The sequence below is a fragment of the Enhydra lutris genome, unplaced genomic scaffold (assembly GCF_002288905.1).
Source record: "Enhydra lutris kenyoni isolate GAN:26980312 unplaced genomic scaffold, ASM228890v2 scaffoldscaffold34, whole genome shotgun sequence".
Lineage (NCBI taxonomy): Eukaryota > Metazoa > Chordata > Mammalia > Carnivora > Mustelidae > Enhydra > Enhydra lutris.
Window position 1 is genome coordinate 23,052,100 of NW_019154118.1, and position 19,841 is coordinate 23,071,940.

The 19,841-nt window shown below is 35.7% G+C and overlaps 1 protein-coding gene across 2 annotated transcripts in view; it reads left to right on the forward strand.

Moving 5' to 3' along the window:
• The window catches only part of LOC111153884 (radixin), an 86,556-nt gene that overhangs the window by 47,617 nt on the left and 19,098 nt on the right, over window positions 1–19,841 (forward strand). Inside the window, exons 12-15 of one of the 2 annotated variants that reach the window (XM_022513172.1) lie at window positions 4,924–5,084; window positions 5,981–6,073; window positions 9,784–10,026; window positions 12,127–12,287. In XM_022513172.1, coding sequence (XP_022368880.1) covers window positions 4,924–5,084; window positions 5,981–6,073; window positions 9,784–10,026; window positions 12,127–12,287 — 658 coding nt within the window. Of the gene's footprint in view, window positions 1–4,923; window positions 5,085–5,980; window positions 6,074–9,783; window positions 10,027–12,126; window positions 14,694–19,841 lie in introns of those variants that run through there. The other variant, XM_022513173.1, reaches the window with a different exon arrangement.

The following is a 19,841-nucleotide window of genomic DNA, read 5'->3' on the forward strand; positions in this document are numbered from 1 at the left end:
CTCTCTATGGTGTACCTTTTTTCTCTCTCAATGTAAGTTTCTTTTAATGAAGAGAAGTTCTTTAAGTTCCATTTATCACTCTTTCTCTTATGGTTGTGAATATATTATTTTTTACTACCTTCTGGATACTGCTTTACCTTTTACATTTAGGTCCATAATTCATATGTAACTGATTTTTGTAGGAGTCAGTGTTATTTCTTCCCATATGTATTTTCAGTTGACCCTGACCCTTTATTACAAGGACTGTTCTTTCCCCATTTAGGTACATCCATCACCTTTGTCACAAATCCAGAATACAATATGTATGTAGGTCTACTTCCAGACTATTCTGTTCCACTCAGCTGTTAGTTGATTTTATTGTCAGTGGACACTGTTCAGTCACCAATTGTACTAGAAAAACTTGAAACTGACATATCTTATAAGTGCGTAATAGGCGTACAAGAAAGTACATGTTGTACAGTGGGAAGCATGTTTCAAAGACAAGGGCAAGTTCTTAGGCTTCCATATTATTTAGATTTTACATTATCTTTTATGACTTTAGTTGTTAATGGTTACACATTGCATACTTTTATAAATTATTCTGAAGTTGAGAAAAGGAAAATAATTAACTTGAAAAAGTTATTATAGGGAGCGATTTAGTTTATAACAGGACAGACTAGAGCTTCAGAAGAGTTTATTATATGACAAGACTGACCTCTCAGTGGGAGTCAGCAGTCTGGATGTTCTGCATATCTCACAGCACAAACTCTTCTGTGGTATTGTAAGGTGATGCACCTCCTCATCATTCCTGGGTTGGTAATTTCTCTTTCTGTTTGCCATATTAACTGTACTTTTCCTTTCCTCCTATCTTCTATTCATAATCCTCTTCTGAATAGAGAGCCTCTGGAAAGGAAGTTCTGGAGATGGATAGTCCTAGAAAGGAAGGTTATTAGCTACTGGGATGTCTTTGCTGCACATTTCTGTGGGTTGAGGATTTGGTAACAGTGGCTGAATGTGGTGACAAGCTCCATCACTCTGATTGATCTACCAAGTTGGCATTTATTTTTAGCTTTTCTGTTGGGTTCCCCACTCCCCCAGCCCCCTAGAAGCCTTGCCTTTTCAGAGTTTCTTTCCTTAGTATTTGTTCTAAGCAGCAAGAGGAACTTCACATACTCTTCAAATTTGCAGTTTTACTGGTTGGTTACTGGTGATAAATATTTTATCTTTTGGGGGGATGGTGCTTCAATACATGATTGTACTCACTCAAGATTTTGCTAAAATAAAATTAGTAGTGTATCTGTGTCCCTGTCAAAGACCTCCTGAATTTTATGTTTCTTTATGGGTGCTATGCATGTGAACCTAAATGTTGAAGGGAGAATGAAGTTTCTAGAAGATAGCATAACCATAAGGAAAATATTGATAACTTGAACTTCTAGGATTATAATGACATCTCTGCAGAGGGTTTGAGGGATGCCTAAAGATCTGCTTCTGCAGTGTTGTCATTGTTTCTCTGGACTTTGCATCTCTCCTCGTTCTTTGCTTTTTCTTCCGTTTTCCTAGATAAGCAGTATCTTTCATAGTTATGTTAATATCCTTGTTTGCTAACTGCAGTACCTGGATAATCTTTGGGCCCACACAGTAGTCTTTCTTTGGGGGATTTTAGGGGTTTTGGAAGGGGTCATTTGGTCCCGTCTTCCCAGTATGCCTTGTAATTTTGGTTGCTTTCCCAATGTTGAGTTTGAAACATTAGGGAGCCCTAGGATGATGTTATTTAACTTTAGAGAGGATTTAATATTTTTTTTCTGCCAGGCAGAATATGTGCAAGTCACTGGTGGAGTTGACCAGGGTTTCAGGCTTTGTTAAGGTTGGTCTCTTTGTGTTTTTTCCCTCCCTGCTAGTCTGTAGACCCTTAGGGGTGTCTTCTGAAGGACTGCTCGTTTACTAGGGCCCTCAGTGCCGGCCTCTGACTCCTGGCTGCACGACAGTGTCGATCTTCCTCTATTCTGTAGCCAGTTTTAGCTGGTTTTTGTTTGTTTCCCTAGTTTTCTACCTCATATGTGTACATTTTAGGAGTTGGCAAACATCTTGGGGGGAAATAGCAGGCAGATTTTAGAGCCTACCTTTCTATTTACTCCTTTTAAGGATCTTGGTCTCCCAAGCCTTGGATGCCTTTATAGCCTCCAAATCACAATCTGTGTCTTCTTAGCCTGGCTCAGTATTGTAGGCCTAGGGCTGCTGCGTGCTGGTTCCCTTCTGTTCCACTCCGCTGAGAATATTAAATGCCGTTCTGTTTTGTCTGTCTGTTTTTTGTGTACAAAGTAAGCAAATACACAATATCCTCACGAACCATATTCTTGTTTCCTCTTCTTTCTTACATAAAATGTAGTATCCTGCACGTATCCTTCTGTACCTTGCTGTTTTCGGTTAATGCACACTTGAATGCCCTATGTATATACTCACAAAAAAATCTTCCTTACTTTTTTTTTGTATGATGGTATAACACTCCATTGCTTAGATTTAGGATAGATATTTTATAATTGCATTTTTAGTGAGTAATTGATAAACACATTCTTAATTCTGTGAATTGTAAAAATTAATGACAGTGGAACTTCTTTGGTTTTTTTAACAACAGTATTCTTTTCCTATGGAAAAAATGTGATACTTCATAAACTATTACCTTCGACTGAGAAAAGGAAGAAAACTCTATAACTTTTGGGATATTTAATTCATTAATTTATTTTTTACTAATTCTTTTGTAGTTACATAGTTTCTAAGCTTTGCCCATAAGAGATCATTTGGCTTGCAAAACCCTAGACCTGTCAGAAATCAAATTTATGTTCAAGCCCGACTGAGAAAGAGAGACTTCCCCAAATTTTATTAGCTTGAGCTTAACTTCCTGGTTCTAAACACCATAACCATCTGTATCAATGCAATACTGTTAATGAGAGAAGCAGCTTATTCTTATAACCTTTAATCTTCATCCTGAAAGAGCAGATCTTCTAAAAGAAGCCGTATTCCTTGGTACCCTCTTAGCATGTGTCAGACCTCAGAAATTGTAGGTTCCTAGATTTTTATGAACCAGAGAGGCAAAATATTGATATTCTTTATCTTAGCTAATCCTTCCCTGCAGGTGTTCCAAGGGGATCCAAGGTCTTAGAGGCATGTTTGTTTCATAAAAATATTCTAGTAGGTGGATTTGTAAACCTTTCTGCACAGGGGCAGATAGTAATACTTCAGGCTCTACAGGCCACACGGTTCCTGCAACTGTCAGCTCTGCTGTTGCAGAGTGGAAGCAGTCTTGTACTGTACATAAACACGTGACAGTATTGAACTGAGTGAGGGTATGCGTGCCCATGAAACTTTACTTACAAAAACAAGGCAGTGGCTTAGTGGGCCATAGTTTTCCAGTCTCTGTTCTAACTCCTTTAACTGGGGAGGAAATAAGTAAGTCATTTCAAAACCTTCCTTTCTAGAAGAGACTAGAATAGATTTGAAGTTTTCCCATTTATTTTCAACATTTAAAATAATTGACACTTTTGTATAATTCTTAATCACAAAAGAGACATTGCCTTGTCTACATTCTTCAAAATGATATTTATTGCAAAAAAGTTGATAGAAAATAATGAATAATGGGAATATTTAATTGAAGATTTAACTTCAAAAGCCAAACTTAGTTTTCTTTCTTCCTTCGTTGTACAGAAGGAATTTTTATTATGAGAGAAGAAGCAGTGTTTTTATTTTCTTCTGTTTTCTGTTTGCTTGTTTAGATGAATGATACAACCATGAGTATTGTGTGCTTTATTTATATATTAATCAAATCAACAAGTTGGAAAGAATGATCCTAAGAAAAGTTTGATAAGTTAGCTTGATGTCCCAGTTTTAGAAGGCAAATTCTAAAATGAATAATCCTAGAATTTAGCTGTGGCAACATTCAGTGTTACATACATTTCACCCTTATAGCCTAATAGCCACATAAAATTTTTACATTATTTTATTAGGAATTTAAAATTTAACCATTTTTCTTCCTACCCCTCTCTAAGCCTTGCAAATTTTAACTGCAATTAACTAAATTAATTCTGACCAAGAGCAACAAAATTGAGAGTGGTAAGAAGCGTGTATGTTACAGCTAGCTTTCAAACCTTATGACATACATACAGAGTTTTAGTTTTTTCTCCTCTCTGGAGTACACAGAAAGGGAGAATCGTTTTTTTGTAGGACATTGCACTCTCTTAATAGGTGACGTTCTGTTATCTTCTGTCACAAAATGTCCTTGTTTTTAAATAAGTTTTCAGAATAACGTTTAAAATTAGTACTTTTAAGCTTATTTAAACATTTTTGGCTTTGTGCTAATAATATTTTCCTTTCTTATTCAACTCAGTGAAAAAGAGAACAGAATTAACTTTATGATCTGTACACTGCAAGATCAAAATTGATGTCATTTATCTCCAGATATTTACTTTGTCTTCATGCCTGAAGAATGGATATATACCAGTAACTCAAAAGTTATAGTAATTCATGTGATTCACATCAGAATTCCTCTTCTGAATTAGTATTGTTTTCAGTCTTAATGTCTTGGGTTTACTTATCTGATACTTAAATAAGTAAAACGTTTTGTAAGTTTTAAAGTGTATTTCATAATTTTGAAACAGATGACAAGTTCTGTAGGTCAAAACTTTGGAGATCATATTTTTTAAAACTAAAGATGACTTCCAGCCTTATGATGTGAGTTAAATTACAAAGTATTTTCATTTCTTCAAGTTTTTTAATTGTGTAGTACTTAAAAATATTTATTAGGCTTTTGCCAAGTTAAAAACAAAGTATATGTTCATTTGGAGGTGTGCTAATTTTAAGATTAGATTCTTTGTTAACCATTTTGGCTTCTTTTGATAATGAGAATAATTGGAATTAACCATTGTTGGGGGGGGGTGTACATATATTTGACAGAACTAGAAGAACAGACTCGAAAAGCTCTGGAACTGGACCAGGAACGAAAACGAGCAAAGGAAGAAGCAGAAAGACTTGAAAAGGAGCGTCGAGCTGCTGAAGAAGCCAAGTCTGCTATTGCAAAACAAGCTGCTGACCAGATGAAGAACCAGGAACAGCTGGTCAGGAACCTGTCTTGGTTCGATCTCAGAGAGAAAGAAAAATTTAGACAAAAGCATGAAGCAAAGCTTGTAAAACTAAGTATATTAGATCTTCTGGAAAGTAAACCAAAGAAACAAGTAACCTAATCACAAAGTGTGGAAATAAACCTAAAAATTTTATTTCTGCATGAAAAAAAAACCCCAAAAACCTAAAGATAAAACAATGAGATGTCAATGGAGTCTATTGCTAACAAAAGATTTCTGATTCACTTAAACTTTGCATAAGCCATTAGTGGGTTTTACTTTAGATAAATTGACAGTATGTTCTGATACCTTCTTAGAAGATAGCTGTAGGCCATAATTTATTGGGTGTGTGTTTGTGTAGCGGACTGCAGGTGTTGAGTAGGCGTGACATTTAAAAGATCCTGCAATTAAATATTGGTTCAGACATTAACTTGATATGTGTCCTTGGGTCTTTCTGAGCCCCAGATCCTTCCCTTTGAAAAAAGGAATAAAGGCACGGAATAGGATTGTTGGGGAATCTAATGAGCTTATTTGGCCGCAGACTCTTTAAGTTATAATGCCTCATATAAAATGCAGTTTTTCTCTTTTGTTGGGTTTAGCAAGTACTTTATTGATCAGAGTTCAAATATGCAATTCAGGTGCTATTTTTTAAGTTCCTGCTACTGAAACAGGAAGAACTGCTTATCTATAGAATAATAAAACTGCTTTCACTGTCTTCTTACTAGTGGATTAGACCTGCTATAAATAAGATGCTTATGATCTTAAATACTAACTTTTTTAAAAATGAAAGACTAAGAGAATCATAGAAAGTCTAAGCATGTAGACTTTAAAGCTTTAAAGACAATATTTTTGAAAAACATTTTTATTATTGGTAATTATGTTCTTTATTTTAGGCAGCAGAACTTGCTGAATTCACTGCCAAGATTGCACTTTTGGAAGAGGCCAAGAAGAAAAAGGAAGAGGAAGCTACTGAGTGGCAACACAAGGTGATCATTTGTTTTCCACTCAGTATCATTTATTAAACATCTGTTATTGTACCCAGCAGTCTGCCGAGTTTGTAGAGGGGTATAAGATACTGTCAGAATTTAGAGGGAAAAGATACGTGTGCATATGAATGTGTGTGTGTGTTGTCATAATTACTCATCTGTTGATGCAGGCTAAGAACGGAAGAGGTGATTAATTTCTGTGGGAATGAAGCAGGTGTTGGGGAGACTCTTGTAAGTTTTAAGCGGGATCTTAAATAATAAAGTCGGTTAGGGGGTAGAAAACATTGAGAGTGGTTAGAGATTACAGAGGTCATCATTCCAGACAGGGAACTGAATGAGTATAAGAAGTTTGGAAGTACATGGCAGATTTGAAGGACAACCAGTAAGTAAGCAAAGCTTTAGGGTATAGGCTCAGGAATCTTGAGAGATGTGGCTGGGAGGTTACAGAGGAAATTAAGCTGTGAAGGGCTTTAAATAAATTGCAAGATGATAGGGAGTGTCTGTAGACATTGGACTTTTAAGATTTTGAAACAGGATTGTAGTATGATCAAGTATGGCTGTATAAAAATAACTTAAAGTAGAGGATGGATTGGTATAATGGGTAGGATTACCGCAGAATGAAGAGGAACAGGGATCATTGAGAAACATCTTGTGGTAGACTCAGCAGGGCATGGCAACCAAATAATGGATATGAAGAAGTCGAATTAGAGGGATGCAATGATACATACTGAGTTTTTAAAAAAGATTTTATTTATTTGTTAGAATGTGAGCGAAAGAGCGAGCACAAGTCTGGAGGGAGGGCAAAGGGTGGGGGACAAGGAGACTCCCTGCTGTGCAGGGAGCCCAACACAGGACTCGACCCCAGGACCTTGGGATCTTGACTTGAACTGAAGGCCAATGCTTAACCAGCTGAGGCACCTAGGGTCCCATACTGAGATTTCTAATATAAGTTCCTTAGTAGATGAAGCCACTACTGTCTGAAATAGTGCACAAGTGAAAAATCAGAGTTTAATTCAAACTTTAAATGATAACTCTTCAATGCAACTAAAATAATTTTTAACACCCGAAGGTGTATAGTTCTATGACTTTTTTGCAATGAATGTGAATACAGTTTTCTTTCCCTCTTAAATTTTCTTTGTAGCAATTTAAATTTCATAGGGAAATTTTGATATTGAGAATTATGTATATGTGTGTATATATAACTCTCAAAGCAATAGAACTTGGTTAACCCATTGGACCACTTTCTTTATTAGAATTTCTGAGACACATAAACTTTTTTAAAAGTAATACCAGGGAGGCAAATCCTGTGAATTATAGAAATGAGGAAGTGACACAAGAAAAATCGAATATACAATACAGTATTATTAACTGTAGTCTCCATGCTATTTGTATATTACATCCCCATGACTTATTTATCTTATAGCTGGGAGTTTGTACTTTTTTTTTTTTTTTTTAATAAGATTTTATTTATTTGAGAGAGAGCAAGCATGATTTGAGGGATGGGGCAGAGGGAGAGGGAGAAAATCTCTAGCAGACTCCCCATTGAGCACAGAACCTGATGTGGGGCTTGATCCCAGGACCCAGAGATCATGACTTGAGCCAAAATCAGATGCTTAACCGACTGAGCCACCCAGGCACCCTGGGAGTTGGTATTTTTTAAACACTTCTCCTATTTGCTCACTCCCCACCCTCCCTGCCACCTCTCACTTCTGGTAACCAGGACTTTGTTCTCTGTATTCATGAGCTCTGTTTGATTTTTTTACATTTACATATAATTGAGATCATATGGTATTTGTCTTTGATTTATTTCACTTTGCATAGTGGCCTCAAGTTCCATCAGTTCAGACACAGATAGCAAGATTTTCTTTTTTATGGCTAAATAGTATTCATGTGTGTGTATACAGCACTTTTCTTTACCTATTCATCCGTCAGTGGATCCTTAGGTTGCTTCATATCTTGGCTGTTATAAGTAAGGCTGCAGTGAACATGACGGTATATATCTTTTTGAGTTAGGGTTTTCATGGTGGGGGATAAATACTTAGAAGGGGAACTGTTAGATCATAATGGTATTTCCATTTTTAATTTTTTGAAGAACCTCTGTAGCGTGTGGCATAATGGCTGCATGAATTTACGTACTCAGTAATGCTGCGCACAGGCTCCCTTTTCTGCATATGTTCAACAACACTTGCTATTTCTTATCTTTTGGTTAATAGCCATTTTGAGTGGTGTGAGGTGGTAGCTCATTATGGTTTTTATTTGCATTTCTGTGTTGATTAGTGATGTTGAGCACCTGTTTGATGTGCCTGTTGGCCATCTGTATGTCTTCTATGGAAAAATACCCATTCAGATCCCCTTGCCATTTTTTAATCAGATTGTTTTTTAACTGTTAAGTTGTATGAGTTCCTTATAATTTGGGTGTATGATTTGTAAATATTTTCTCCCATTCAGCAGGTTTACTTTTCATTTTCTTTTTCATGGTTTCCTTTGCTGTGCAGAAACTTTTTGTTTGATGTAGTCCCACTTGCATATTTTTGCTTTTTAACTTTACTTTTGGTGTCAGATCCAACAAATCATTACCAAGACCAGTGTCAAGGAGCTTGCTCTGTGTTTTCTTTTAGGAGTCTTATGGTTTTAGGTCTTATGTTCAACTCTGTGATTATTTTGGGTTGATAATTTGTATGGTGTAAGATAGTGGTCTAGTGACATTCTTTTGCATGTGGCTGTCCAGTTTTCCCAACAGTTACTGAAGGGACTGTCCTTGCCCTTGTTGCATATTCTTGGCTGCTTCGTTGTAAATTAATTACGTTTGTGTGGGTTTATTCTTGGGCAGACTGCATTCAAAATTGATCCAAAATCTTCTATAGCTGATTTGCCAGGCCACTGTCCAAATTAGGACTTTGCATTGTGTGTGTTTGCTTGGAGGACAGGCCTTTTTGTGATACTGAGTTATTGGAAGGACCTGCAGATTGTCCCTTCTTTTTTGTCTAGTTGTTTCCTCATGGTGTAATTCAGCTTGTCCTTTTATCAGTATTTCCTGTAAATTGGAAAATGACCTTAAAACTTGAAGGATTCAAGTTAAAAAGTTTTTGGCTATGATGCCTCTTAGGTGAGACCACCATATAATTTATCATCCAAATTAGAATGTATTTTAGAGTAAAAGGTGTTATTATTAATAATTATACAGTGACAACAGTGTAAAGCCGGACTTTTTTAGACAGAACAACACAGTATACCACCCAAACAGTTGGTGATGTTGGATACTTCCTATTGCATCATCTCAGAAGAACACTTAGTATCTGGTTAACCTACCGTGAGTGATTTTAATTGATCACTGCATTAGAGTAATGGTGGTCTGATTCCTCCATTTACAGTGACATGCTTCCCCTTGTGGCTAAAATGTGATCCCTTAGACATGGCATTCTTTGGCGTTTTACTAATACCATTTCTCATCAACCATTTGTATAACAGTTTTTGCAACATTTGATCATTCTTGCCAGAATTAACAATTTCATTAGGTTTTGCAAAGTGATGTACTTTAATTCTGTCACTCCTCCTTGCTGGCATTCCTCTATAAAAACAGAGCTTTCATCAGTAAGGCTTATTTTCATTACCCTGAAATATATTTTCTTTTAGGAAGGAAGGATAACTTGATTCTTTTAATTACCAATTTTCAAAAGGAAGTTGCTGATAAACTTATTTTTAATGTTCAGGCTTTTGCAGCCCAGGAAGATTTGGAAAAGACCAAAGAAGAACTAAAAACTGTGATGTCTGCCCCCTCTCCACCTCCACCACCACCAGTCGTTCCTCCAACAGAAAATGAGCATGATGAGCATGATGAGAATAATGCCGAGGCTAGTGCTGAATTATCAAATGATGGAGTGATGAACCATCGGAGTGAAGAGGAACGTGTAACAGAAACTCAAAAAAATGAGCGTGTTAAAAAGCAACTCCAGGTATTTAAAATTTGCAGTTGTTTGCACATTTATAATACGGGTAGCATTTCCCCCGTTTACTGAGATAAACTTATTAAATAGGACCATTTTATTTTTTTAAAGTTTTATATATATATATATTTTTTATCATGTTCAATTAGCCAACTTGTAATACCTCATTATTTTTTGATACAGTGTTCAGCAATTCATTAGTTGCTTATAACACCCAGTGCTATCACCACACATCCCCTCCTTAATACCCATCACCCAGTTACCCCATCCCTCTCCCCACTCCCTTCTGTAACCTTCAGTTTGTTTCCCGGAGTCCAGAATCTCTCATGGTTTTTCTCCCTCTCTGATTTCTTCCCATTCAGTTTTCCCTCTCTTCCCCTGTGGCCCTCCACACTATTCCTTATGTTCCACATATGAGTGAAACCATATGATAATTGACTCTCTCTGCTTGACTTTCACTCAGCATAATCCCCTTCAGTTCCATCCATGTTGATGCCATGGTGGGTATTCATCCTTTCTGATGGCTGAGTAATATTCCATTGTATATATGGACCACATCATCTTTATCCATTCATCTTTTGAGGGGCATCTCGGCTCTTTCTGTGATTTGACTGTTGTGGACATTGCTGCTATGAACACTGGGGTGCATGTGCCCCTTTTTTTTCATTACTTTTGTATCTTTGGGGAGTGCAATTGCTGCATCATAGGGTAGCTCTATTTTTAACATCTTGGGGAACCTCCATACTGTTTTCCAGAGTAGCTGTTCCAGCTTGCATTCCCACCAACAGTGTAAGAGGGTTCCCCTTTCTCCATTCCCTTGCCAACATTTGTCATTTCCTGTGTTGTTAATTTTAGCCTTTCTGACTGATATAAGGTGGTATCTCATCGTGGTTTTGATTTGTATTTCTCTGATGGCCAGTGATGTTGAACATTTTTTTATGTGCCTGTTGGCCGTTTGTATGTCTTTTTTGGAGAAGTGTCTCTTCATGTCTTCTGCCCATTTATTGACAGGATTATTTGTTTTTTGGGTGTTGAGTTTGGGAAGTTCTTTACAGAAGAACATTTGTTGTTTTTTTTTTTTTAAGCCTTTACCACTAGCTGGCCTTGTGGTTGGTTTGTGAGTGGTTGGCCTACAGTTACCTTGTTTCATTTCTTCCACTGTAGCAAATGTTTGTTAGCCTTAGGTGATTAACCCTTAACCGGTAAGTTATTCTTTAATTACAGCTTGACTCAACATTAAAAGGTAGGAAGTATTTTAATGCTGTCTTTTTTTTTTTTTTTTTAAGATTTTATTTATTTATTTGACAGAGAGAGATCACAAGCAGGCAGAGAGAGAGAGGGGAAACAGGCTCCCTGCTGAGCAGAGAGCCCAATGCGGGGCTCAATCCCAGGACTCTGAGATCATGACCTGAGCTGAAGGCAGGGAACCAACCACTGAGCCACCCAGGCACCCCTTAATGCTAATTTTAAAAGACAAATAAATTTAGTTTTTAACCAGTGAAGTCTACATTAAAAACATATATAATAGACTACCTGTATGACATTACATAATCTGAATTATTTGTTCACATTTTATAATGGCAAAAGATCAGTTTATTAAAAGCACATAATTAAACCAAAATAGGAAATTTTAACTTTATTAGACCTTTTTTCCATATAAGTTCTCTAATTTTTTAATTGGTGAAATTTTTAAATATTAATAAAAAGTGATGGGAGATTTTTAATAAATAAAGACTTTGGAGAAAGTTTCTCTCATGGCATAGATTTCAGATCTTAAAATAGCATTCTATAATATCTCCATTGAACTTTTTTTTTGTAAGTTATTTCAAATATTGTATGAGAAAGTTAAGGAAATGTAGAATAGTACACAAAGTCATCATGGTTGATGAGCGGAGAAATGACATGCAAGGAGGGTACTCTCCCCTTACTTCTACCTCTGCTGTGACTACAAGCAAAACAGAGTTTTGCTTTAAAGATGTGACAATGGAAAGTTGACTATGGGAAAATGTAAGATTTGTGATTTGTGTATTTTTGTCTTTAAAACTTTTTCATAATCTTTCTAAAATCTACCAAAAAAAAAATAGTCATTTTTTTCTTTCTTACCTATAGGCACTAAGTTCAGAATTGGCCCAAGCCAGGGATGAAACCAAGAAAACACAAAATGATGTTCTTCACGCGGAGAATGTTAAAGCCGGCCGCGATAAGTACAAGACTCTGCGGCAGATTCGACAAGGCAACACCAAGCAGCGGATTGATGAGTTTGAAGCCATGTGAGAGCTGTTATTTTGCATACGTGTTCTTCATAAGCTGAACCACCAACAGAGAAAAGCAGGCCTTTGCAGATGTGATGGAACGCATCCCACCTTGCCAAAGCACTTATACCAGTTGACTGTGGTGGCTAAAGACATACTTGAGGGGAGCTCTTCAGCATTAAGGCAGTGTAATGTCATGCTTGATTTTCTTTTCCTTTTGACCCAGGGAGTGGAGGACAGCGTTCCATCGCCTCCTGTCACATTTTCAGTTTCCATTGTTTTTTTTTCTGTTGGAGATTAACACTAAGGATCATGTCTGACAAATGTGTATGTGTGATTTCAGCACTTTGTACAGTTCAAAGGATGATGGTGACTTAATGAGTGTGTAGCTGGAGCGCTCTGTTTTCTTTTGCCCCTTCCATATTTTGCCTGTGTGTATTTCCACATTCTGTCTCATATTTCCTCAGCGTGCCCTTCTCCTTGCTGTGCTGATGGCCATAATTCTGCCATCATACAGGTCATCGGCATGGTTAAAATGAGGATAGGCGACAGGGTAGACAGTCTTTGGTAATTGTGTAGAAGACAACAATGAATCATGAAAAGGATTAGAATGTTTAATAGTGTAGGATGCGGCTGGTGGTTAATGTTTTAAGTCCCAGTTATATTATTGGATATTTGATATTTGCCTACTTAATTACAGTCATCTTCGACAGCCGAATTGATTGGTGTTTCATCTCCTTTCATCTTTTGGTTTTCTTTGCTTACTGTTCACAAAGGTGTAGACAGCAGGTAGTAGTTCCCTGGGAGAATTTATTGATGAAACACTACCTGCAAATATTAATTGTCTCTGAAAGATTAAGACGTCTGTTCTATCATAATACTGATTTAGACAAACAGGTGTTTAAAAAAAATCATTTGTTGGTAATTTATTGTAATTATTAAAAAAACAAAAACCCTGGACCTTTCTGGAAGGGCAGCACATGAAAACATCAGTTTCAAGGAGGGGACAGTAATACTACCTCACTCCTACACCTGTGGTGATTCTTTGTTCCAACCCAGTGGAGTGTGTAAGCTCTGTGTTCTAAAATACATACCAGTACTTTCAATCATGCAAGGAGTATTTCTGAGATTTCCTTCAGAATATCTTAGAGTGCTAAATTTTTAACTGCCTTTTTGTTGAGCTTAATTGCAGGACCAGCTCTCTTGGAGGGATGTTGTATGTCCAAGGAAGAGAAAGAGAGAGAGAGAGAGTGAATAAGTGTGTGTGTGTGAGAGAGAGCGAGAGAGAGAATTTGCCCTTGTAGCATATGAATGTCTGTCCCTTCATTTCTTGATATAATTGTTACATAATCATTTCAGCAGATTTGGTTTCTAAATCATTGTGCTTATTTTTTTCATTCTCTAGCTAAAAATACGTAAATTTGGTTTGTTAATCCTACTTTAGGAATTATAATTTTAGTTTATATTGAGTTCAGTTATGTCTTAAGAAATCTTTCCAGTTGAAAGATGTTCTAATATTCACATGTTCTGATATTTTCTTTATTGTAAAACATCTAGACTTGGAGATAAGGAAAGCCTTGTTTTCTCTGTGTGGTTCAGCTACTTTTCATTTGGTATTATGCACTCAAATTTACATTTATCTATTAAAATTGCCATTTTAAGCATTTTTCATGCACAGTAGATACAAGTTGTGTCTGAAAATATCTCTTGTGCTTTTTTGATTTTGCTGACTCTAAAAGGATTAATCTGGGCAGACATATGAAAAGGAAAGGCTTCGCTTAATATATTTTTTTTGGACTTTGTAGGACAAAAGATAACTGGTTAATAACCTTGAAGTGACTGTTGTATGGTAGTTGTGCACATGCTTCAAAACACTGCAGAAGAAAATATTTCTCCTTGCAGCACATGAGGAATAGACGGTGAACTCTGCTCTTCATGCTTTAAAGCATAAGTGTTCACTGTTTCAAAGCATCAGAGCCATTGCCATAATAAGTGGAAACTTGGACTTCCATTGGATTTTTATTAATTTTCTACATTTTGAATTGTGTGCACTACCATTGCTACATCAGTTTGATATCAGTGTTGGAAAACTACCAGTTATATTTGCTGTTTATAATCTCTTTGTAGATTAGGATTAAAATGGATTTAATCCATTTTTAAAGCTGTGTGAATTTTTCTAAACAGGAACAACTATTTGCAATATGGTTTTCATAGTGATTAAACCAGTTATAACTCTTATTAGCAGTTGAGAGCACATGTTCATATAGCAATGTAAAATATATTAATGAGTATTTGGTAAATTCCAACAGACTTTTACCATTAGCATAATTTTGTGTTGTACAATTAAGTTACAATTACATCTATAATTTTGGATAACATTCATTGGTTAACAATAAAGTGACAAAAGCTCATGGCTTCAAGGTCCACTGTTGTTATTTAACATGGATTTTTTTTATATTTCTCAAAATTAGATTCTCTATAAGACCCATGAATCATCACATCTTAAAAGTGAGAAAGAGATAGGGAAAAATTGCAAAATCCTCATAGATTTATCTTCCGCCAAATTATACCTCTTTTGGTATGGAAGTAATAGTGATTGTTAATTTTGTGAAAAATTAAATTGTTAACTCTCTTGGTAACAGAAATCATTTAGGATTTCCAGTCATTGCTTTAATTGTATATTGTTTATAGTTTCTTTTTCCTAAAGAAGATATAGTTTCATTGTCATTGATTAATCTTGCTATTAAAATACAAATGTTCTTTAAAGAACTATATACTAAGTGCATTTATTTAAATACATATTTTTATTTTTAAGGACATTACAGCACAGTTACCATAAATCTAGAAGGTTATTGTCTTTTTTAAAAGCTTCTTCCTGATTTTTAACATAAAGATTATTCTTCTTAAGTCATAAATCTGTTCTAAAAGGAAAAGCTGGGAGTCTGCTCAGTTTATAGTAAACTGAACTGTTAACTGACTTAACTGTCACTTGATTATTTTTTTCTCAAAGTCAGGTAGTAATTTCTTTATTCCAATCTTTTCAGAAAAGAAAGGGGAATTTTATAGGATTGCTTTATATCTACAGTTTTTCTTTAAGAACTACAATTACCACTTACAAAGTTGTCTTAGACTATATTAGAACTCTCATTCCTAGTGATCATTAGAGAAGAATTTCAGTATTAGTGTTAGGATTAAAAATAAAAAATGTCCCTAGTTTCTGTCTCAATTTTTATTACTTTGTCGATTAGTGACATTTGTAGAAATGAAAGTAAAAATTTTTTTAGATTCAAAAACATCCCATTCTATGTATGCATGAGAAAAACAATAGGTTTTTTTTTAAATCTAAAGCTGTAAACTGTTAAGTTTTAAGTTAAGGAATTCTAGCCTTTATCATTGATTTGCTGAACTGATTAATAAACCAAAATTTAGATATCCTTAAGGATAAGGGAAATCATTTTAATAGGGAGCTAGCTATACTGATAGATCCCTTTCTTTTTTTTTTTTTTTTTTTTTGGACCCCTTCCTAAGTTTTTTAGATGAGCAGAACTCAAGCATTTTCTTTTTCTGCACTTCATTTTTGTAATTAGAACATAATCTATCAAATACACTATTGTGGTTTCTTATGTAAAAGGGCAACATTCTAGTACATTTCAAAAGTTCAGTGGATTCTGCAGATGTTCCCATAACTTCATAAAATGTCAAGGCAATCCTCACATTCAACATTGGTGGTGAGGAGACCTTGGCTCATATAGTATTTCACATATTAAAGTATTTCCCATATTCCACATATTAAAGCTTATCACATTCTCATCCTTGACTTTTCTTTTTCTAAGAAAAATCTTAACTCCCATTTTTTCCTAGTGGACCTACCTCTTAATACATCCATCTTTCCAGATTTTAAGAGCTGCCATTTTCCTTCCAGAAAGATCCTGACTCCTTGCTTTGTTGCCTCAGTATTTTGACTTCCCTTAAACTCTGTGATACAAGAGTTACCTGATTTCAGATTACATATATTGCTTTAGGAGTTGGAGTAGCCATCATTTAACGACAGAATTTTAAGGTAAAAAGTCATGACTGAGATAATTACCCAATGGCACGTCTTTTAAATTCAGGTTTATGTTTGGCTCTGGAGTTTTCCAGATTCTAATTTAAAGACCTTAATTTAGCTGTTACATTTTTATACGCTATACTCTAGATATGGCAGCAAGATTAGAATGATGGTGACTGTTTTGGACTGTCTTACAATGTGAAAGTTTCAATACTAATTTCTCTTACCTCTTAGATCATTTGCATTAATCTGATAAAATACTAGATTTCTCTTAAGATGGCACATCACTTTGTTGATTCATGTTGTTTGTATGCCCAGATTCCTCCGTGCTTATATGAAGTCAGTTGCTTCCATCCATGTAATTTATTATTTTTATTACTTGGTTTCAGTTGTTCACTTTTATTTAATGATCATTTAAAAAAATTTAAGATTAACTTTGATATTTATGCATGTCATTTAGTTTACTCCTAAAAGTAGTTATACTGGTTTTCAGTACTGTTGACCGAATCTAAAGAGCCAGTGTCTGTCTTCCTACTGATAATACGGCATCAGAATCTCTGAGATTTAGGTGATGGTCCTTGGAAAAATTTCTTTTGATAAAATGTGGATTTATTATGTGGAATTCTTTGTTGTGTTACAACGTATGCTATGATAACCCTTTTAATTTTTTTTCAAGTTAAAATGTCTTAACTTATTTGTTAGACCTAGAAATGCACGTGTATTTTAGACTTAGAAGGCAATACCTCCTCCCTCCCTTCTTTTGGTTTAAACTGAAAAGTCTGTGTAATTCAAGTCTAGCACTGGAATCCTATACTATCACTCCATTTATGTCATTGTTTACTTTAAAATTTTAGCTGTTTTGGATAAAAGATACCGTTGTATGATGAAAGAAACTATGGCATAAAGAAGGTCAGTAGAAGAAATTAATGAATAAGGGTGAGAATAAGAATGCAGAGTCAAGTTTTTCAAGTTTGCTTATTCTCTGATAAGTTACTTAATTTTTATTGCATAGGTCAAATTTTAAACACTGTATTTAAAGATATCTTTTTAAAAGTGCCTAATTGCAAAAGTTTTTCTATCTTTGTAGTAAAACTCATTTTATATCCTACTGACAAACCAGTCAAGTATAGTAATTCTTAATATTTGTGTTAAATGTTGAGAAGTTTCCTGGAGTCAGTTTTCAGTTGAATCTTCACTTTTTAGTTGTTAAAATATATATAACATAAAATTCACCATTTTAGCTGTTTTCAAGTATGTACTGTTCAGTGACATTAACTACATTCATGTTGTACAGCTGTCGCCAGCTGTTCATCTCCAGAACTTTCTCATCATGCCAAACAGAATCTGTACGCTTCAAACACTCATTCCATCCCTCCTTCTTCCTAGGCCCTGGTTACTGCCACTTTCGTACTTTCCATCCTCTGAATGTGACTGCTTTAGTTACTCACAATGTTTGTCCTTTTGTGTCTGACGTCCTTCACTTAGCATAATGTTTTCAAGGTTAATCCATGTTACATGTATCAGAATTTCACTCTTTCCGAAGGCTGGTTAATATCCCAGTGTGTGTGTGTATATATATATATGCCACGTTTTTTAAAAAAATCTATCAGTCAGTGGACATTTAGATTGTGTCCACATTTGACTTGTGAACAGTGCTGCTGTGTACATTGGTACACAAATATCTGTTCTAGCCCCTGTTTTCAGTTCTTTGGGTACATATTCAGAAGTAGAATTGCTGAATCATGATCATCTTATATTTAATTTTTTGAGGAATTGCCATGTTACCTGTGCAGCAACTGCACCATTTTACAGTCCCATCAGCAAATGCATAAGGGTTCAGTTTCTCCACATCCTCACCAACAACTGTTATTTTTTGTTTTGTTTGTTTGTTTGTTTGTTTGTTTGTTTTGGAGAATGGCCATCCTAATGGGTGAAGTGGTATCTCATTGCAGTTCTGATCATTTCCCTTTGATGTAGTTCTCTGATACTGAACATCTTTTCATGTGCTTATTCACCAGATATATACTTTCTTTGTGGAAGCGTTTATTCATGTTTTGTCTACTTTAAAATTGAGGGGGTTTTTTGGGTTTTGTTTTTGGTTTTGGTTTTGGTTTTTTTTGGTGTTCATGAGTCATAGGAGTTCTTATGTATTCTGGATATTAATCCCGTGTCAGATAATGAGTTGTAAATAATTCCTTGCCAGATAGAGGAGTTGCAAGTATTTTCCTCCATTCTGTGGGTTGTCTTTTCACATTATTGATAGTGTTTTCTTTGTTGCACAAAAGCTTGTAATTTTAATGAAGTTAACATATGTTTTCTTTTGTTGTGCCTTTAGTGTTCATGTTTTTTAAGGAGAAAAACGTTTTTTGACAAAAGTATTCCTGAAAAGATGTAAAGCAGAGAATGATTTTGTACAGTGGTTAGAGTCTATAAAGAGTGGGCTGTCTTGACTGGGATAGGAAATGTGATTTCACTGTGCGCGGACGGCAGAATGGTGAGGTCAGGGTGGGCTAGGCCAGGAGTTTATGGAGCCTTGACTCCTGTGCTGAGGTGGTTTAGTTTGATTTGAAGACATCTGGTGCTTTTTGGGAACAGAGTTACTAAGGGAACAATAACTAAACTTTGCTCCAGAGGAGAATTCATGCCACTGAGTAAGATATAATACTAGAGAGTGTGGAAATGTAAGGAAAGCTTAATAAAGAACTTCATATCCAGTAATTAGCCTGAAGAAAGGCTGTGGTGATGGTAAAGAATTGTATTACTGCCTTCAGAGAATTTAAAGGAAATATCTAGATGTAATTTACTCTCATATTTGCTATGTGTAGTTAATATTTTTTCTTCTGCTTATTTTCCACATGATCTCTTTGGGGACAGTTGAGACCTCTGTTTTCATTCTTTTATCTGTGACCTTTTGGAGAGTTTCTTCAGTGGCACAAAAAGAGAATCAGAATTGAAAGACATTCAAGAACAAATGGATTGGATTCTGAGTGCTAATACCAGGTCTTACACTCTCCCAGTTTTGTTTTGTTTTTTAAGATTTACTTATTATTTTACAGAGAGAGTGCGGTGGTTGGGGGTGCAGAGGGAAAGGGAGAGTCTTAAGCAGACTCTGCGCTGGGCTTAATCTCATAATCCCGTGATCACCACCTGAACCAAAACCAAGAGTCAGACGCTTTACTTACTGGGCCCCCCAGGTGCCCCTGTACTCCAGTTTTTATTAGCAGTTACAGAGTTCTGAAGTAGATGGTCCTTGCAGCATATTCTCTGGAATCTGATTTAGACACTTTGATGTAGTGCCTGACCAAGGTTAATATCCATGTATTTTGAATCACTAATACTTGTTTATAGTTGAAAACTCTTAATGCAGGTGCAGGTACCTGGGTAATTCAGACGTTAATCGTCTGCCTTTGGCTCAGGTCATGATCTCAAGAGTCCTGGGATCGAGCCCTACATCGGGCTCCCTCCTCTGCTTCTCCCTCTCCCTCTGCTTCTCCTCTGGCTCATTCTCTCTCTCTCTGTCTTAC